General features: G+C 36.2%; 1 protein-coding gene across 3 annotated transcripts in view; it reads left to right on the forward strand.

Moving 5' to 3' along the window:
- LOC145293790 (gastric triacylglycerol lipase-like) overlaps positions 1-16,380 on the forward strand; it is a 423,146-nt gene that overhangs the window by 345,366 nt on the left and 61,400 nt on the right. Inside the window, exons 1-2 of one of the 3 annotated variants that reach the window (XM_080140344.1) lie at positions 5,339-5,566; positions 7,777-7,975. The exons of 1 other annotated variant lie outside the window; for it this stretch is intronic. In XM_080140344.1, the coding sequence (XP_079996470.1) occupies positions 5,396-5,566; positions 7,777-7,975 (370 nt within the window). In that variant the 5' untranslated portion in view covers positions 5,339-5,395. Of the gene's footprint in view, positions 1-5,338; positions 5,567-7,776; positions 7,976-16,380 lie in introns of those variants that run through there. One more of the 3 variants, XM_080140342.1, reaches the window with a different exon arrangement.

Here is a 16,380-nt window from a genome sequence, read left to right on the forward strand (position 1 = left end):
ATCAAATTATAAAGGCAGATCCATGTTTAAGTAACGTATATCTAAAATGCCAAGTGTTTAGACCCAAAATTGACGGGGGAGTTTGGTAAGGTTTTCAAATGTCAATTCGTTGAACTTTGACGCCTTAACAGCAAAATCTTTGGCCGAAACCCAATTAAAAAGATTTTCCCAAATCTCAATACACCGTATGTCAAATTTCGACTTTATTGACCGAAAATTCACAGAGTTATTTGGTAGGGAAATGTACAGAGACAGACAGACATACAGACAGACATTTTCACTTATATATATATATATATTTATATATATATATATATATGTATATATATATATATATATATATATATATATATATATATATATTCAATCAGAAACGCAGCGACATTCCTTTTGTCTACTACATTTCTTTATTGCATTATTTTAAGTTTAAAATATTTTATAAGCAAACACATACGCACACACACACACACACACATATATATATATATATATATATATATATATATATATATATATATATATATATACTAGCTGTACCCTGCCACGCATTGCAGTGGCTCAATTTGGTGTAATGAAAAAATTTAATAAAAAGAGAAAATGCATGTTTCTTATATTAGTACAACAATCCACTGCAAAAAGTGAAAAAGAAATAGTACTCTTGCAGAATTTGATCTGGATCCTCGGGAGTTTCTGTCAATCGTTCATGGTTTGGACTTGACCAACAATCAGTGAATGAAGCCGAACGTAGCAAAAATGTTGAAACGCTAAATGTTTTTTTTTGTTGTTGTTTTACAAAAATGTGAGTTAGTAATTAATATTTGGTTGACGGTGGGTGGGGGGGAGTGGAGTTACTATACACAGATTCGAAAAAGATGTCCAAAAACAAATAAATGAAAGCAAAGGTAAGTTACGTTTCTACCTAATTGGATAGTTGTTTAGTGTTTTTATGTAATGTAAAATGTTTAATTGTCTCAAAAATCAGAAATAGTCGGGGACTCTGTTGAATACGTTAAGTTTGGGAAAGTAAGTTGAAAACTAAAAACTATACAAAACAGTGTCTGAAACCCCACAAATATATGTTACCATGACATAGGCTGGCATAATCGGTGGGTTTCTGACAGTATTTTGTATAGTTTTTTTAGTTTTAACTCACTTTCTCTAACTTAAAGTAATCAACAGTGTCCACCACCATTTGTAGCTTTCAAATACCCCGATAAACACTGTTTTTCGAGCCGACTAAACGTTACATTAAATGAAAAGGGTTTGTATTACTAAACACAGATACAAATAAGTTGTCAAAAAATAAATATATAACAAATAAATGTTATCAAAGACAAGAAAAGTAAATGTTCTACCTAACTGGATAAGATTTTAGTGTGTTTATGTAATGTATAATCGGTTCAAAAACATTCAATGTTTATCGGTATATCTGAAAAATACAAATGGTTGCAGACTGTATCGAACACGTTAAGTTTGGGGAAATTTAGGGAAAATGAGTTTAAACTTAAAAACTATACAAAATACTGTTAGGAACTCACTCAATATATGTTACCATGACGTAGGCTGGCATATAATCGGTGGTTTTAAACTTTTGCTCGATACAGGTGACGACTTTTAAAAGTCCCTTTTAGTGATTATCTGGTTTGAGGATATTTGTACAACTAAACGGGAAATCTGCTCCAAAAAATCCGGTATTATTTTACTTTAAGGGCCGTTTCACGTTCATATATAACGAAATATTTTATTGTAAATTTCGGTGTGCTAAAAACGAATCTGCAAACCGTTTCCATAGCAAAAAGAAAGTTTTCATGATATTCATGAAATTACTTTTTCGAAAGGGTGATCACTTCTCAATGTAAATTTAACTTGGAATGAGCATCTACTTTCTGGCCACCTGAGAAAGGGACATTTTTCTGTGTTTCTTGGCTAAAAAGTTTTTTGTTTGATTTCTTTTGCATGGTAATAACCCCTGAACTGTGGGACTATTGTCCATTTAACAGCCGTAGCCTTCGTTTACGCTATGCGTGAGCATAAACGAAAGCTGTTTAGCCAATAAACATGGGAAAAATCCCCCCCTCTCTCAGGTGGCTAGAAAGTGGGTGCTCATTTAAAGTTAACTTTACATGGAAAAGTGATCGCCACTTTTTCGAAAAAGTAATTTCTTCATATCATAAAAACTATTTTTTTGCGACGGAAACGGTTTGCAGATTCGTTTTTCGCACACCAAAATCTACAAAAAAAAAATTTGTTATTTACAAACGTGAGACGCATGGCCCTTAATGGAAAATTATATCAAAAATCCGGGGGAAATCGTTTTCAATAAAAACAGCAAATGAATTCGATAGAAAAAAAATGGATGCTATTTTTTTTTTCTGTGTGTTTCTTGGCTAAAAAGTTTTTTGTTTGATTTCTTTTGCATGGTATTACCCCCTGAACTCTGGGACTATTTTCCATTTCACAGACGTAGCCTTTGTTTATGCTATGCGTAAGCATAAACGAAAACTGTTAAATATGCATTCGCGTACCAAACTGCCTTGTCAAAAAACCTTTAAGCCAATAAACATGAAAATAAATGCCCCTTCCTCAGGTGGCCAGAAAGTGGGTGCTCATTTTAAGTTGAATTTACATGGAAAAGTGATCACCCACTTTTTGAAAAAAAAATGCTTCAGATCATGAAAACTATTTTGGTACTCCTTGGGCGTTGACTTCCATGGCGACCCGCAGAATTATTTATACTGATAGGTTTTTTGAAATTTTTTCACTGGATTATTATTGATTGAACACTAACCAGATTATGACAAAAAATTTAAAAAAAAAATCATTTCAACATTTGAAAGGGGTACTCACTTTTTAGTTATCACGTTCTGGTAAATCGTTCACTCATTTTTTTTTCTAAATACGGAAGTGTCTTCGGGAGATATAAAATGGTCGCATGTTGATGAAGCAATGTATCGGGAGGCGTACGGGATGAAAAATTATTGGTAAATTTTTAGATTAGGTCGACCTCCTCAATTTTCTTTTAAATGACGACTTGAAATGGTTTTCGACTATGCTGAATACGAAAATCGCATTGAAATTTTGCAGAAATAAGTAGTTATCAAGATATAAAAAGTTGTATTATGCATTGTAATCTTTGGTGGCCATCTTTTTTACGTGTGTGTATTTGTTTATGGCGCGTGTGCACGTAAAAAGATGGCCGCCGAAGAATACAATGCATAATACAACAATTTATTTCCGCAAAATTTCAATGCGATTTGCGTGTTCAGCATACTCGGAAACCTATAAATGTCGTCATTGAAAGGAAAATTGTGGAGGTGGACCTAATCTAAAAAAATACCAAATTATTAAACATTTCTCCAGCATGTTAGTGAAATTTATAATACTTTAAAAAAACAATTTAAAAAACAACAAAAGTTTTGAAAAAAAACAAAAAACTCACCTTTCATAAAACAATTTTTAAAAAAAACACCCACAAACTGACTTTTAACTAAATAAGTAAAAAAAAATTATTTTTTTTTAACTCGAAACTTTATTTTCATAAAAACAATTAAAAAAAGTCATGTTCAATCTATATTTCTGACTTGCAAATGCGGTAGAGGCTCATATTATTTTTACTATCTATGGTTTTGATATACCGCGTTTTTATTGCTTACAAAATGGGTGACTGATTTATCAGAACGTTGTTACTAAAAAGTGAGCACCACTTTCAAATGTCGAAATAATGATTTCTTTTTAATTTTTTTTTAATAATTTGTTCAATTAGTGTCCAATCAATAATAATCCAGTGAAAAAAAATCCAAAAATCTATAAGTATAGAAATTAAGCATGTATACTCTTTTCATAAATAATTTTTTTAAAAAAAAGTAACTAAACCATTTATTGATAATTTGTCACGTGTACAAACATTTATTTATTTACGTAGGCTTAACTCTTTTCATGAATAAGAAAAGTTTTACTCTTTAAGAATAATAAAAGGAAAAAGTTACTGAACATTTATAAAAGGAAAAATAATTTCTCACGTACTTACTTCTTTTCATGAAGACCAGAGGAACAGTTGGCCGAAAAGTCGTAAAACAACGACTAATAAAGATGAGAATAATAGTCCGCAATAAATAAAAATGGTGCTAATGCAGAGAGCGATCCGCACTATTTTTTAAATCATATTTCCACGTGTAATTAAAGTTTTACGATATGTTTTTTTTATTCAATTGTAAGGTTAAAGTACAGAATAGGTACAAAACATCCTCCCCTCCCCATGTTAAGAATGACTTTTTAAATAATAACATTATTTCAGCACGGATCACTCTCTGCATGAGTATCATAAAAATTAATACAAATAATACTTATCTCAATAAGTGAAAGGCTAATTTCTACCGGAAATAAAATTGCGATAATCTCGCAGTTACGAAAAATATTTTTTATTTAATTTAATATTTTTTATAATTCGCAATGTTAAATTATTTTAATAATATGCAAACATTCCTTGACTTTAAAAATAGAATTTCTGAAAATTTCAATTAAATTGGTAACGTAGAAATATGGTTTTATTCGCTTTTAACGAACTAAGAATTACATTTATATTCATATATATATATATATATATATATATATATATATATATATATATATATATATAACTCTGTGTGTGTGCGTGCGTGAGTGTGTGAGAATATGTACGTGCGAGGACATTTCTCAACTTATGTACTCAACGAAATGTTGATCTACAAACTTAAAATTTGGTATATACTGAATTAAGACATGTGGAAAACGTTTTAATCAGTTAGTGGAAAAAGGGCTGTATATTAGGTAAAAAAAAAAATGAAAATTTGGTTCCTGGGGTCATTGGATTTTTATCTGTTTGTCAACTGTTTATCCAGTTTTAAAAAGACTTTTTAAAGAACGCCGCAAGTTTGTATAATGGTTATCGTACTTGACTGGCTTTAGGTTTTGGTTTCAATCATAGCTCGAGTATTTTTTACAAGAAGTGAACTCTTTAGAAAAAGCATAGTACTCGCATGCACGGTTTCTTTCCGTTTTTTATTTACTTCATTTTTTTAAAGAATTTAACGTTTCGTTTAATACCTGACAACATCGGGTACATTTTCTAGTGTATATATATATATATATATATATATATATATATACATATATATATATATATATATATAGATATAACCTGTTGTCATCGTTTGCCTTTTTAAAAGAGAAACATTAATAATAAGGTCTTATCAAGAAAAAGGAAAATCGTCGATAAGTCAGGTGGGTTTCTTCCCACGAATCTCCGCTTTATATATAAAACAAAAAGCAATAAAAATTCCTAGCATTTGACGATTGCGCATTTCTTATCTTGCCGCTTGAAAAGTGTTTCTGGAAACTCTTTTCTATCTTTTTCGAAATGGCGTCGGTGGTTTGGTTTTGTAGTGTGCTACATTTGCTTGCTTTGTGTCTATGTAGCACAAAGGGAGCTAGCATTGATACTGGCTTCGACGATATTGGCAAACATCATCAAGGTGTACATGGGTATAACTGGTTTGTTATCGACGAACCTGAAATGACAATGGAAGCCGTAAGTAGTTTGCATAATTTATACTTATATATGCATTTACATCATGTGTTCTTTATATACTAGCACGACACATGGTCTTGCCCGATTGTTGTTGCCGATGTCTTTATTGCGGATTAAGTATGAGTTGAAAAATAACAGAGTCAATATTTTATATCCATAATCGTGAGTTACATTATGAAATAAAGCAACTCATTTGTTTATATGGACATACGATCGAATTGATGCATTTATTTTAAAATTATACTCTATTATAATGTTAGATATTTTACTAAGTAACTAACATTTTAATGTTTTCACTAATCTCTAACACGTCATCATCAAGGTTTCATAACACACCCCATCACCAATTGAATAACAATAACAACAACAATAACAGCAACAACAATAATTTTGGTTGGTTTGGTTGTTTTTGTTTTACGGCATATCAACCCTTTTCAGGTTATTTAATGCCGAATCCAGTGATTTTGAAGAAGAATTTTTTAATAGAGTATATTTTTTTCTTAGTCAGTTTCTATTTAACTCACAGTTGGGACCCTAACAGGTACTACCACTCCGGATCAGAGTGGACCTGGGAACAATGTTAATTAAAGGGTGGCTCACCACTCCCCAAAGCCCGTAAGCTGAGGCCTCACAATCAGATATAGTTTAAGGTCATATTATTATTATTATTATTATTATTATTATTATTATTATTATTATTATTGGTTCACAAGGAGCTTCACACACGTCTCCATACAGGGAATCACCAGAGATATTGAGTAGATAATCTGAGAAATTCCTTCTTCTTTTTTTTCTCCTGAATTTCGAAAAACACCGATCATGTGTTACAATATCAGTTTCCATTTATACTTGTAATATTGGAATGTATATCAAATATGAATAACATGACATTATTTTTGATCCCCGACCAAAGGAGGGTGAACCTGTAAATTCACTCTTGTACGTTCGTCCGTTTGTTCGTTCGTCTGTCCGCACTTTTCTCAATAACTTCGGCTTGGAAGTTTTTGAAATTTTGAACAAACATTAAACATGATATGAGTAAAAAAAGTAACAGAACGGATTTTCTGGGCAAAATTCGGTAGCCCCCCTAGGGGTGCCTCTCGTGCTAAAATGGCTAAAATTGACACTTTTGTGCTTATTAAAAAAAATGATGCCTTGGATTTTTATAAAACTTTCTGAAAAATTGTAAGTAACTGATTTCTATATAATTTTGTTTGTCTATACTTCGCGGTAACTCTTTGGTGTACCCCAGGGGCTCTTTTAGGGCTAATATAAACACTCCATTTTGGGGACTATTTTACCATATTTGTCAAAAACTTTTTGTACGTTTCTATTTTAGCAGTTTTGCATGGTGCTGAACTCAAATTTAAATATGTTAAGGTCTTGGACTTTTGGGGCTAAATGTTGGGGGATGATGGACTTAGTCATTTCTTTTTTTGCATGGTGCAGAACTCAAATTTACATATGTTAAGACCTAAATCTGCACCGTTTGTTCATTTTCACCAGGATTTGATGTTCCCTTGGGACTTTTGAGGCTAAATGGGGGATGGGGGCAAATGCTGAACTAATTTTTTATACCTCGTTCACTGTGCACTTACAGGGTACGATGCATGCTCCACGTGTTTTTATTTGAATATTTGACATACCACTATGTTAAATATTCAAATTTAAAAAATAATGTCATGTTCTGTAGTGGGTCGAGAGACCGGGGTTCCGTTGTAGGTGGAATCGCACAAAAGATTTTAAAATGGTATTTTATGGCCCCTTGCAAAACACTCAACATTATAAGGAAGAATTAATTGTGGAAACCAAGTGGCGCCTTCGCCTGCACGTAAATGAAAATTGAATCTTTGGGTCACCCTCGACTATAGTCGGCAACTTGTCATGTTGGTTTTAACGCCAAATAATTTAGTGCTGTCACTTTTTATTACATTTCCCACTGGTATATCAACAATGTGATGATTGATACACTAAATACAAAAGTGACATCATTATAACTCAGCAACAAGTTACAACGTGTAAAAAAGAATACGACATCAACTGTTGACCTTATAAACAAAGACAGAAATACTTTGTTCGTTCTATCATCAAAAGATTGGCCCATTATAACGCAATACATGAACTTTAAACAAACATCCACCAAATGCATTTTACTGCTCTTATTCTAGTATATTCTATGCTATTTGACGATAGACTTTCGTATTTTTCAGTGTCAACTTGCTAAAGCTAGAGGTTATGAATGCGAAGATCACAAAATAGAAACAAAAGATGGTTATAGCATAACAATACATCGTATTCCGGTTGAAAGCAAACTGAACTGCACGAACAAGGATAGAGTACTTATATTAAATCATTCATTCTTGGGATCGTCAGCTGACTATCTTATCAATAGTCCTAAACAATCTCTCGGTAAGTTAAAATACTCGCCCTCTCTTATCCTCTCTCGCTTTCTTCTCGCTCTCTTTGTAAGACTACTCTTTTGAAGTTTAATTTTCAATTACTGGCTCTCTCGGTATAAACAAAACCTGCCGTGAGCTTAATAACACTGCAAATACTCAGGATATAATTCTGTAATTTTTAGGATTGATAGAAATTTGTAAAAAGCTATAGGAGCATCGGTTATTTTTACTTTCCATTTAAACAATCACTGTTATATAAGTGTTCGGGTATGTTGAAAACGAATATCGTATTTAAAATTTCCGCAAATAAGTATTTTCCGGATATTAAGCAATGCACTTGTTTTATGATATAGTAGGTAGCCATTGTTGTACGCGCATGCAGTACAACAATAATCACCAGTTATATCATAAAATAATTCTATTACTTTATTTCCGGAAAATTACTTATTTGTGGAAATTTTAAATGCGATGTTAGTTTTCAGTATACCAAACACCAATACAAGTCGTCATCTTAAAGGTGATTGTTAAGGTGGAAAGTAAGTAAAAATTTATTGAATATCCATAAAGTAAGCAGTGTCACAGAATAGGTGTTCCAATCATGAAACCCATTTTTTTGTATTAAGCAAATTTAAAAGAAAAACCTACACGAGATATCATATAACAGTAGATGCATTATTCAAAGTCGTCTATATTTGTGTATCGCATGGCTTCCGTAGCAATATAATTATCAGATCGACAAGAAAGTAATTGCGGGGTTTAACTTTTAAATTCAGATAAACAACTTTTGGCTCAAATAAAAGCCTATTGATCGAATTCTCAGAATCAACACACTTTTGTAAATGCAAAACAAGTCTATTTATGCCAGTAATGTAAAAATCATGCGTTCTGCTGCCGATGAAGTCGCTGAAGACGTTTTTGATATCGTTTAGGTGTTTTAAGTATTTCTCATGCAGAAAGTTGTCGAGATGCTTGAAAAGGCAGCTGTAGTCGGCAGGGGAGAGGTCTAAAGAGTATAGCAGATGAATTTCGTAGCCCAATTTATTCAATTTTGGCAGGGTCGGTTTAGCAACGTGCCGTTGGGCATTGTCGTGAGGGAGAATTGGGCATTTTTCTGTATACTTATGCTGGGTGTTGTTGTCGAAGTTTCTGATGCATTTTATCCATTTGTTGACAGCACTTCTTCGCCGTAATGCTTTCGCCCGCATTAAAAACAAATGTAATGGATGAAACCGGTAGCAGACCATCAGACAGTCTGCATTACCTTCTTTTAGTGCAACTCTGGCTTCGGGAAGTGTCGTGAAGCTTCGTCGGTATCTAACCACTGGGCTGTACGTCACCGGTTATCAAAAAGAACCCATTTTTCATCGTAAATCACAACCCGGTCGAAAAACAGGTCGTTCTTGTTGCGTAAAAGAGGTGAAGATAACACGTCATAACATCTCTCTTAAGTGGTTGGAATCGTCGTATACGTTACGTCTGATTCAAAAGTAAGTCTTCGAATAATTTGCGTGAATTGGGCTCGACTAAGGTTCGACATTGATCGTTGTTTACATCCGATGACTGATCACTACGCTCATCATCTTCAAGACTGCAGTCGCTGCCAGAAAATGTCTTAAACCACCATTGTGCTGTGCGTTCAGTAGTGGTTACTGGATTAAAAGATACGTTGATATCGCGAGCTGTTTCAGAAGCTTTTCGGCATAGATGGAATTGAAATAAGAAAATTGTGCGAACTAGCTTTTTCCCATTTATTTAGTTTATCATTTTAAGAATGAATCTCTTACATATAAATATCAATAAATATATGCATGCCTTACTAATTATAATAGAATTTGCAAAAACGTTCACTTCCGCTAATTAAATATAGTAGATATGAAAAAATATTGGACACAAACCATTTTGAGTATATCATTCCTCCTTCATATGCAATACAATTAGGCACATAACAAAGTGCATAGTTCATGTCGTTAATGGAAAAATATATTGGAGATTGGAATTCTAATGTTCATTTTGTGCTAGGTTTCTTGGATCTTCAGCTAAATTCAAAAGATTAATTTTCGTTAAATATCCATGCCTTATTTGTATTTACTGATTGTTGTTCGCTTTGGTGTTCAAGGTTTTATACGTTTTTAAGTCTTTATGTTTTGATTGTTGCAAAGGGTTAACGTGTCTCAGAATACTTGTGATTTTAAGTGTTTTGAGGTGATGGAGATGGTAGACATATTTGGGACTTGATCATCAGATTTCAGTTTTATAATTAAAAGAATAAGATAGGAACGAATCGCTTTAATATATGTGTGTGCATATATATATATATATATATATATATATATATATATTTCACAGCCTATCAGTGCGGCTAGAGAGGGAACTGCCTCAAGCCAGGATCGAAACCAGATTGTTCAAATGACAGTCAAGGCTTCTCACCATTACGCTATACGGCTGATGATGTGTGGTTAATGAATTAACGATGTTTTGACATCGTCCAAATACCTCCGCTTGATTAGTTTACACAAATATCGTCGCTTAATACGCTAATGGTAGTCTGTATATCACTTCCTAATATGCACAACCTAAGACAGGGAGCACTATAGTCATCCACATATAGTACTATTTCACCGTTTCACAGCTCATCAGTGCGGCTATAGAGGCAACTGCCTCAGGCCAAAATCTAAACCTGACCGCCCAAATGACAGTCAAGGCGAAATGCTTCTCAACACCCTGTTAAAACTCAAAAGTATGCACTGTACTTATAAATTCAAGTGATCGGTCATGTCCCGATTCAATATAGACCAATCAGTCTCCTGTGCGTCATGAGAAAGTTGCTGAAATATGTGTTAAATAGAGAAGTATTCAACAACCTAAGTAAAAATAATCTCCCCGGTGGCATGCAATATGGTTTCCGTTCTGTTAGATTTACAGCAGATGTGCTAACAGTTATATCTCATAGGATTATCAATATCGTGACAGAAGCTTCCTTTCTAGAGAAATTGCTCTCGTCATATTAAATGGCTTTTGATAGGGTATGGCATAAAGGTTTACTTCACAAGATCTCCAACTATGGTATAGCTGGAAATATCTTCTCAATTATTAAATCATTCGTCTCTGATAGGTTTATAAGAGTAGTGGTGATGGGCAGAAATCAGAAGCTCACAGTATTAATGCTGAAATCCCTCAGGGATCCATCCTGGGCCTAACACTCTTCTTGATCTTCCTCAATGATCTCCTAAATAATATCTGAAGATCATTCGTAGACATTTACACTACCATATATAGCAACACTTCAAAGGCTGTAAAAGACTAAGTTCTCTCTGATTCTTGAGCACGTAGTGCGATGGGAAAAGAGATGGCTGGTTACTTTTAATGCATCTAAAATCAAGCTTCTATCTTTACATCATCAACGACCTGACTCCCGTTCAGCATGAATTGAAATAAATGTCTCTCGTCTTGTGGAAGATCTATGTTTTCACAAGCTTCTGAGACTGAATTTTACTCCTTATCTGAGATTGAACACATACATCATACCGTTTCAGTTGATATAATATTGCTGATACAATTCTCTACCTGTATAAGAGCCAAATACATCCAAGGGTGGACTGCTGTTGCTACATCTTGGCAGAAGCTGCTAGAAGCATCTCGACAGAGTTCAAAATATACTTCATGGCCTAGTAGGGGATTCCCTTTTTTCTTCTCTGCAGCCTCTTTCTCACAGAAGTGACGTTGTTAGCCTGTCTCTTTTTTATCGTTATTTTCATGGGAATGCTCATCTGAGCTTCAATCTATGGTCCCCCCTTGCCTGACTTTGACGAAAAACACTCGTCTAACTGAAACCACTATCAGTAATTTCTACCACTCTTTATATGTGCCTAAACCTAAACATAGATTCCATGAATAAAGCTTCTTTCTTAGAACTGCGCCCTCGTTGAACTCTGTTCCGTTTTCCTGTTTTTCAGGTGACTACAATATTGTCGTTTTCAAGTCAAACGAGAACAAGTTTGGATGAGCCATCCCCTTAAGTAATCAAATTTAAAAATGTTCACTACTTACAAGTACCACGATATTTTCCTAACGACTTCCGTACACACATTGACCATTATCCTTGAGTCGCCTCTGGGCTTTCATAAGTGGTGACTCCTTTGTTTAAAAGTAAGTTTCCAATATACCTGTTATCATGTAACAACAAAACGTGAAATACTTAACGTGAATGAACAAGGTTATTAGAAAATGTGTTGGACGCTACAAATGTTCGCGTGCGTCTTTTCACTACGGTGTCCCTTGTTTCTATGAACTGTTATTTTACAAGACATTTTCGCAGCTTTTTACAGAATTTCAAAAAAAAAAAAAAATCACCGGATGAGATGTTTACTTATTAGTCTATTTTTCCGTCAGCATTTTCTTCTATTGATAATATAGATTTATGCATCTTAGTTATTCATATGTGTACTTTTTACTCTTTATTCTGCATTTATTTTATCCCATATATTTAACCGGTATGTATGCTATTGTGGAATTTTCGTATTTTTACTATATTTCTTTTTGTACTCCCAAGAAAAGATATTTCTTTAACCACACAGACACACACACATATACACGTATACACACACATACACATGCATATACACACATATAGATATATACTTAAACGCATAAACTACCCACATTCTTTTAAAACTATGATAGACACCCCATATACCTTTTTACATAACACTTTATGTATGAAAACCTCCGTTATCTTATAGTTCAATATCAATCAATAACTTTATTTATTTATTTCGTTCCTGATGAATCGCTCGCTAGACGTCACATCCGCATTATATATTCACAGAATCTACTCTTCTGATAAGAAGCATTAGGCTTAGAAATACATTGGTATAAAGATTCCCCTTTATACTCCAACTAAATGTATGTATACCCTTATTAAATATATGAATCATTCTATATATACCAATATACAGTTCTTGTGATTTCATTTTCTACTTTTATTGTCCCTTATGTACATATATATATATATATATATATATAATTGCAACGTCTTGTCAGACGAGTGCCACTCCCTCAGACACTGACCGTCCAGGAACCCGAAAATGAATGCTGGCGAATTCACACGCTCAAGCACATATGGCACTGAAGTCGGCCATTAGTATACATACATATATTTACATGCACGCATACATACATATATACACATACACACATGCATAGTGCACATACATACACATACATATACATACATAGACTTACACACATGCATACATACACATATGCATACATATGCATACGCATATACACACATATACAAATAATAATAATAATAAAGGTTCTCAAGTCCTTCGCCACCCTTACTCAAGGCACGCCTCCATGCTGGTCTATCTTCGGCTAGCTCCTCTCACACATTCACATCGATGCCAAGAGCGATTAGATCCCGTTTAGCCACGTCTTTAAAGCGCAGCACCGGGCGACTACGGCTTCTTGATCCATTTGCTAGTTCGCTGTAGAGGATATCCTTAGGGAAACGGCCATCGGGCATTCTGCGCAGTTGTCCGAACCAGCGCGATCGTCGTATCTTGAGTGTCTGGAACAAGGAGCGGCTGCCGGCACGTCCTAGCACTTCTTCGTTGGTGATTCTATCCCACCAATTGATGCCCATGATATGTCGCAAGCATCGAGGATGGTAGACGTTCAGTCTTTTCTCGTGACGAGCATACGTGGTTCAAGTCTCTGCTCCATACAGTAGGGTACTCAGAACACAGCATTCGTAGATGCGGCATTTTGTGCGAGAAGTGAGGTATATATTGAGCCATGCTCTTTCATGTAGTCGGTTGAAAGTAGACGCTGCTCTACCTATGCGCTTTTGTAGCTCCTGTTAAATGGATACTCCCTTGTTGATGTTGGATCCAAGATACGCAAAGTTCTCGACAGTCTCTAGTTCGTGGCCATTGATGGTGATTGGTGATGCGCCATCCTGGTGCATCACAACTGTCTTCTTCACACTGATTACCAGTGCGAACTCCGCACAAGCAGCGCTCAATTTGTCAAGCAGCCGCTGGAGTCCACTTGCGGAGTGCGAGACCAATGCAACATCGTCTGCAACATCGTCTGCAAACAGCAGCTCAAGTATTAGGACTTTTCAAATCTTGGTTTTGGCGCGTAGGCGAGCCAAGTTAAAAAGTTTTCCATCAGAGCGAGTATGCAGGAACACATTGTCTTCGTCCTCGTGATTTCGAAAAGCGTGGTGCAGAAGAACTGAGAAGATGCTAAACAGTGTGGGAGCAAACACACAACCTTGCTTGACATCACTGCACACGGGGAAGTAGTCAGACACGTCACCCTCGAAAAAGACTGTGGTTGTCATGTTATCATGGAGCGATCTTATCAAACTAAGAAGAGTTGGTGGACAGCCCAACTTTTGTAGAATGGCAAACAGACCATCTCTACTGACCATGTCAAAACCTTTCGTGAGGTCCACAAATGCGATATGGAGAGGTCTACTTTCTTCTCTGAATTTTCCTGGATTTGACGCACTGAAAGTATAATGTTCGTGGTTGAGCGCCCGCTGCGGAGGCCGCATTGCGATTCTGGATAAACGCGGTTTGCAATCTGCTGGAGCCTTGGAAGAAACACTCTGGAAAAGACTTTGCCGGTGACACTGAGTAAAGATATATCACGCTAGTTATTGCAATCTCCCTTGTCTCCTTTCTTGAATAAAGTGACAATTTTAGCATCTTTCATAGCTGTTGGAAATTTTCCGTTGCGCCAACTGGTGAAGAGGAGGTCGTATAAGTGCGGGAGCAGGAACTTATCGCACGAGCAGGTCTGCTAGAATCTCGTCGGTACCTGGGGCCTTCCCTACATTCGTGTGTTGGAGAGCTACTTCGAGTTCAAACATGGTCGGAATGTTGTCCAGTTCGACTAGGGTGTCGAAGTTCGGAGTGGAATTAAAAGCTGTGACTGTGATGTTGCGTGGTTCGCCATATAGTACAGAGTAGCGCTCCACCCAGCGTTAAAGCTGCATCATAGGATCAGTGATGAGCTCCCCTGTAGTAGATTTTAAAGGGAAAACTATCTTTGCGCTCGGTCCAGTTGCCTCACGGAGTCTACGGTACATCGCACGTAGTTTACCGCAGTCAGCTGCAGTCTGGATTTCGTCGCACAGGTTGTTCCAGTAGTTGTTTGCACAGTGCCGAGCAGCTTTCTGGAATTGACTGCGAGCCTCTTTCAGCTTGTACAGGGTGCTGCGTGTCGGCCTGCTCACATAGTTCTTGAGAGCATCGTTTTTTGACAGTAGTAGAGGTTCTAAGATTTCTGCATTCTCAGCCATCCAGTCTTCGCAAGGCGGCCGCTTGGTTCCAAAGGATGTGACTGCAGCGTCATGCATCGCAGTTTGCAGGATTTCCCAGAATTTATCCAGGTCCACTGCTTCCGCTGATGCAGAATCTCTCAGCTTATTTTCGAGCGCAGTGCAAAACGCACTGATGCTGTCGTTGTTCTTCATTGCAGTCGTGTTGACACTACGACGTGGTCTTGGCTTACGTGGTGCAGGTTTCTTGTTCGGAAGATTGAGTTGTATCAGCACGAGAGAGTGGTCGTTATCACCATCGGCGGAGTGGTAGATTCTTGATCGTTTGACAGAACCGATTTCTCTTTTTCTACACAAAACAAGATCCAATTGGTGCCAATGTTTGTAACGAGGGTGCCTCCAAGAGACACGATGACACATTTTCTGTTTGAACCAGGTGTTGGCAATACAGAGTCCCTGTTGACTACAGAACTCCAAAGTTCTTTGAACATTTTCATTTATTTTACCAGTACCGAAGTGACCAATGATGTCAGGCCAGGTAGTATGGTTCGCACCGACTCTGGCGTTGAAGTCTCCGAGTACTAGGAGGTGATCGCTGGTTGGGATCCTGATCAGTATTTCGTTGAGACAGTCGTAGAATTCATCTTTCACATGATCTTCGCTAGGCAGTGTTGGCGCATAGACGCTGATAAGGTGTACTGGTGTAACGACGCAGTTGATCTTCGGTGTCATAATTCTCTCTGAAATGCTGACCGAAGTGTCGACTACATGTTCTCTGAGTAATTTGTTTGTCACTGCAAAACCTACTCCATGGATGCGATGTTCCTCTTCTGCTTTGCCAGTCCAGAAGAAAGTGTAGTTTTTTTCCGAGATGGAGCCAGTTCCAGCTAATCTGGTCTCCTGTAGAGTGACAATGTCGACAGACAGCTTGGCAAGTTCACGGTCAAGTAATGCGGTCTTACGAGGCAGACCTTGTGCACGAAGGTTGAGATCCGGGTTATGCGTGAAACCCGGGCACAGTGTATGAATGCTCCAACTTCCGAGTCGGAGAGTAGTCTTTGAATTGTGATTTGTAACAGGTGAATGATTTACGTCCGTGATTGCCTGACCACCCCATC

The sequence above is a fragment of the Euprymna scolopes genome, chromosome 15, assembly GCF_053919585.1.
Source record: "Euprymna scolopes isolate OS-2025 chromosome 15, ASM5391958v1, whole genome shotgun sequence".
Taxonomy (NCBI): Eukaryota; Metazoa; Mollusca; class Cephalopoda; order Sepiida; family Sepiolidae; genus Euprymna; species Euprymna scolopes.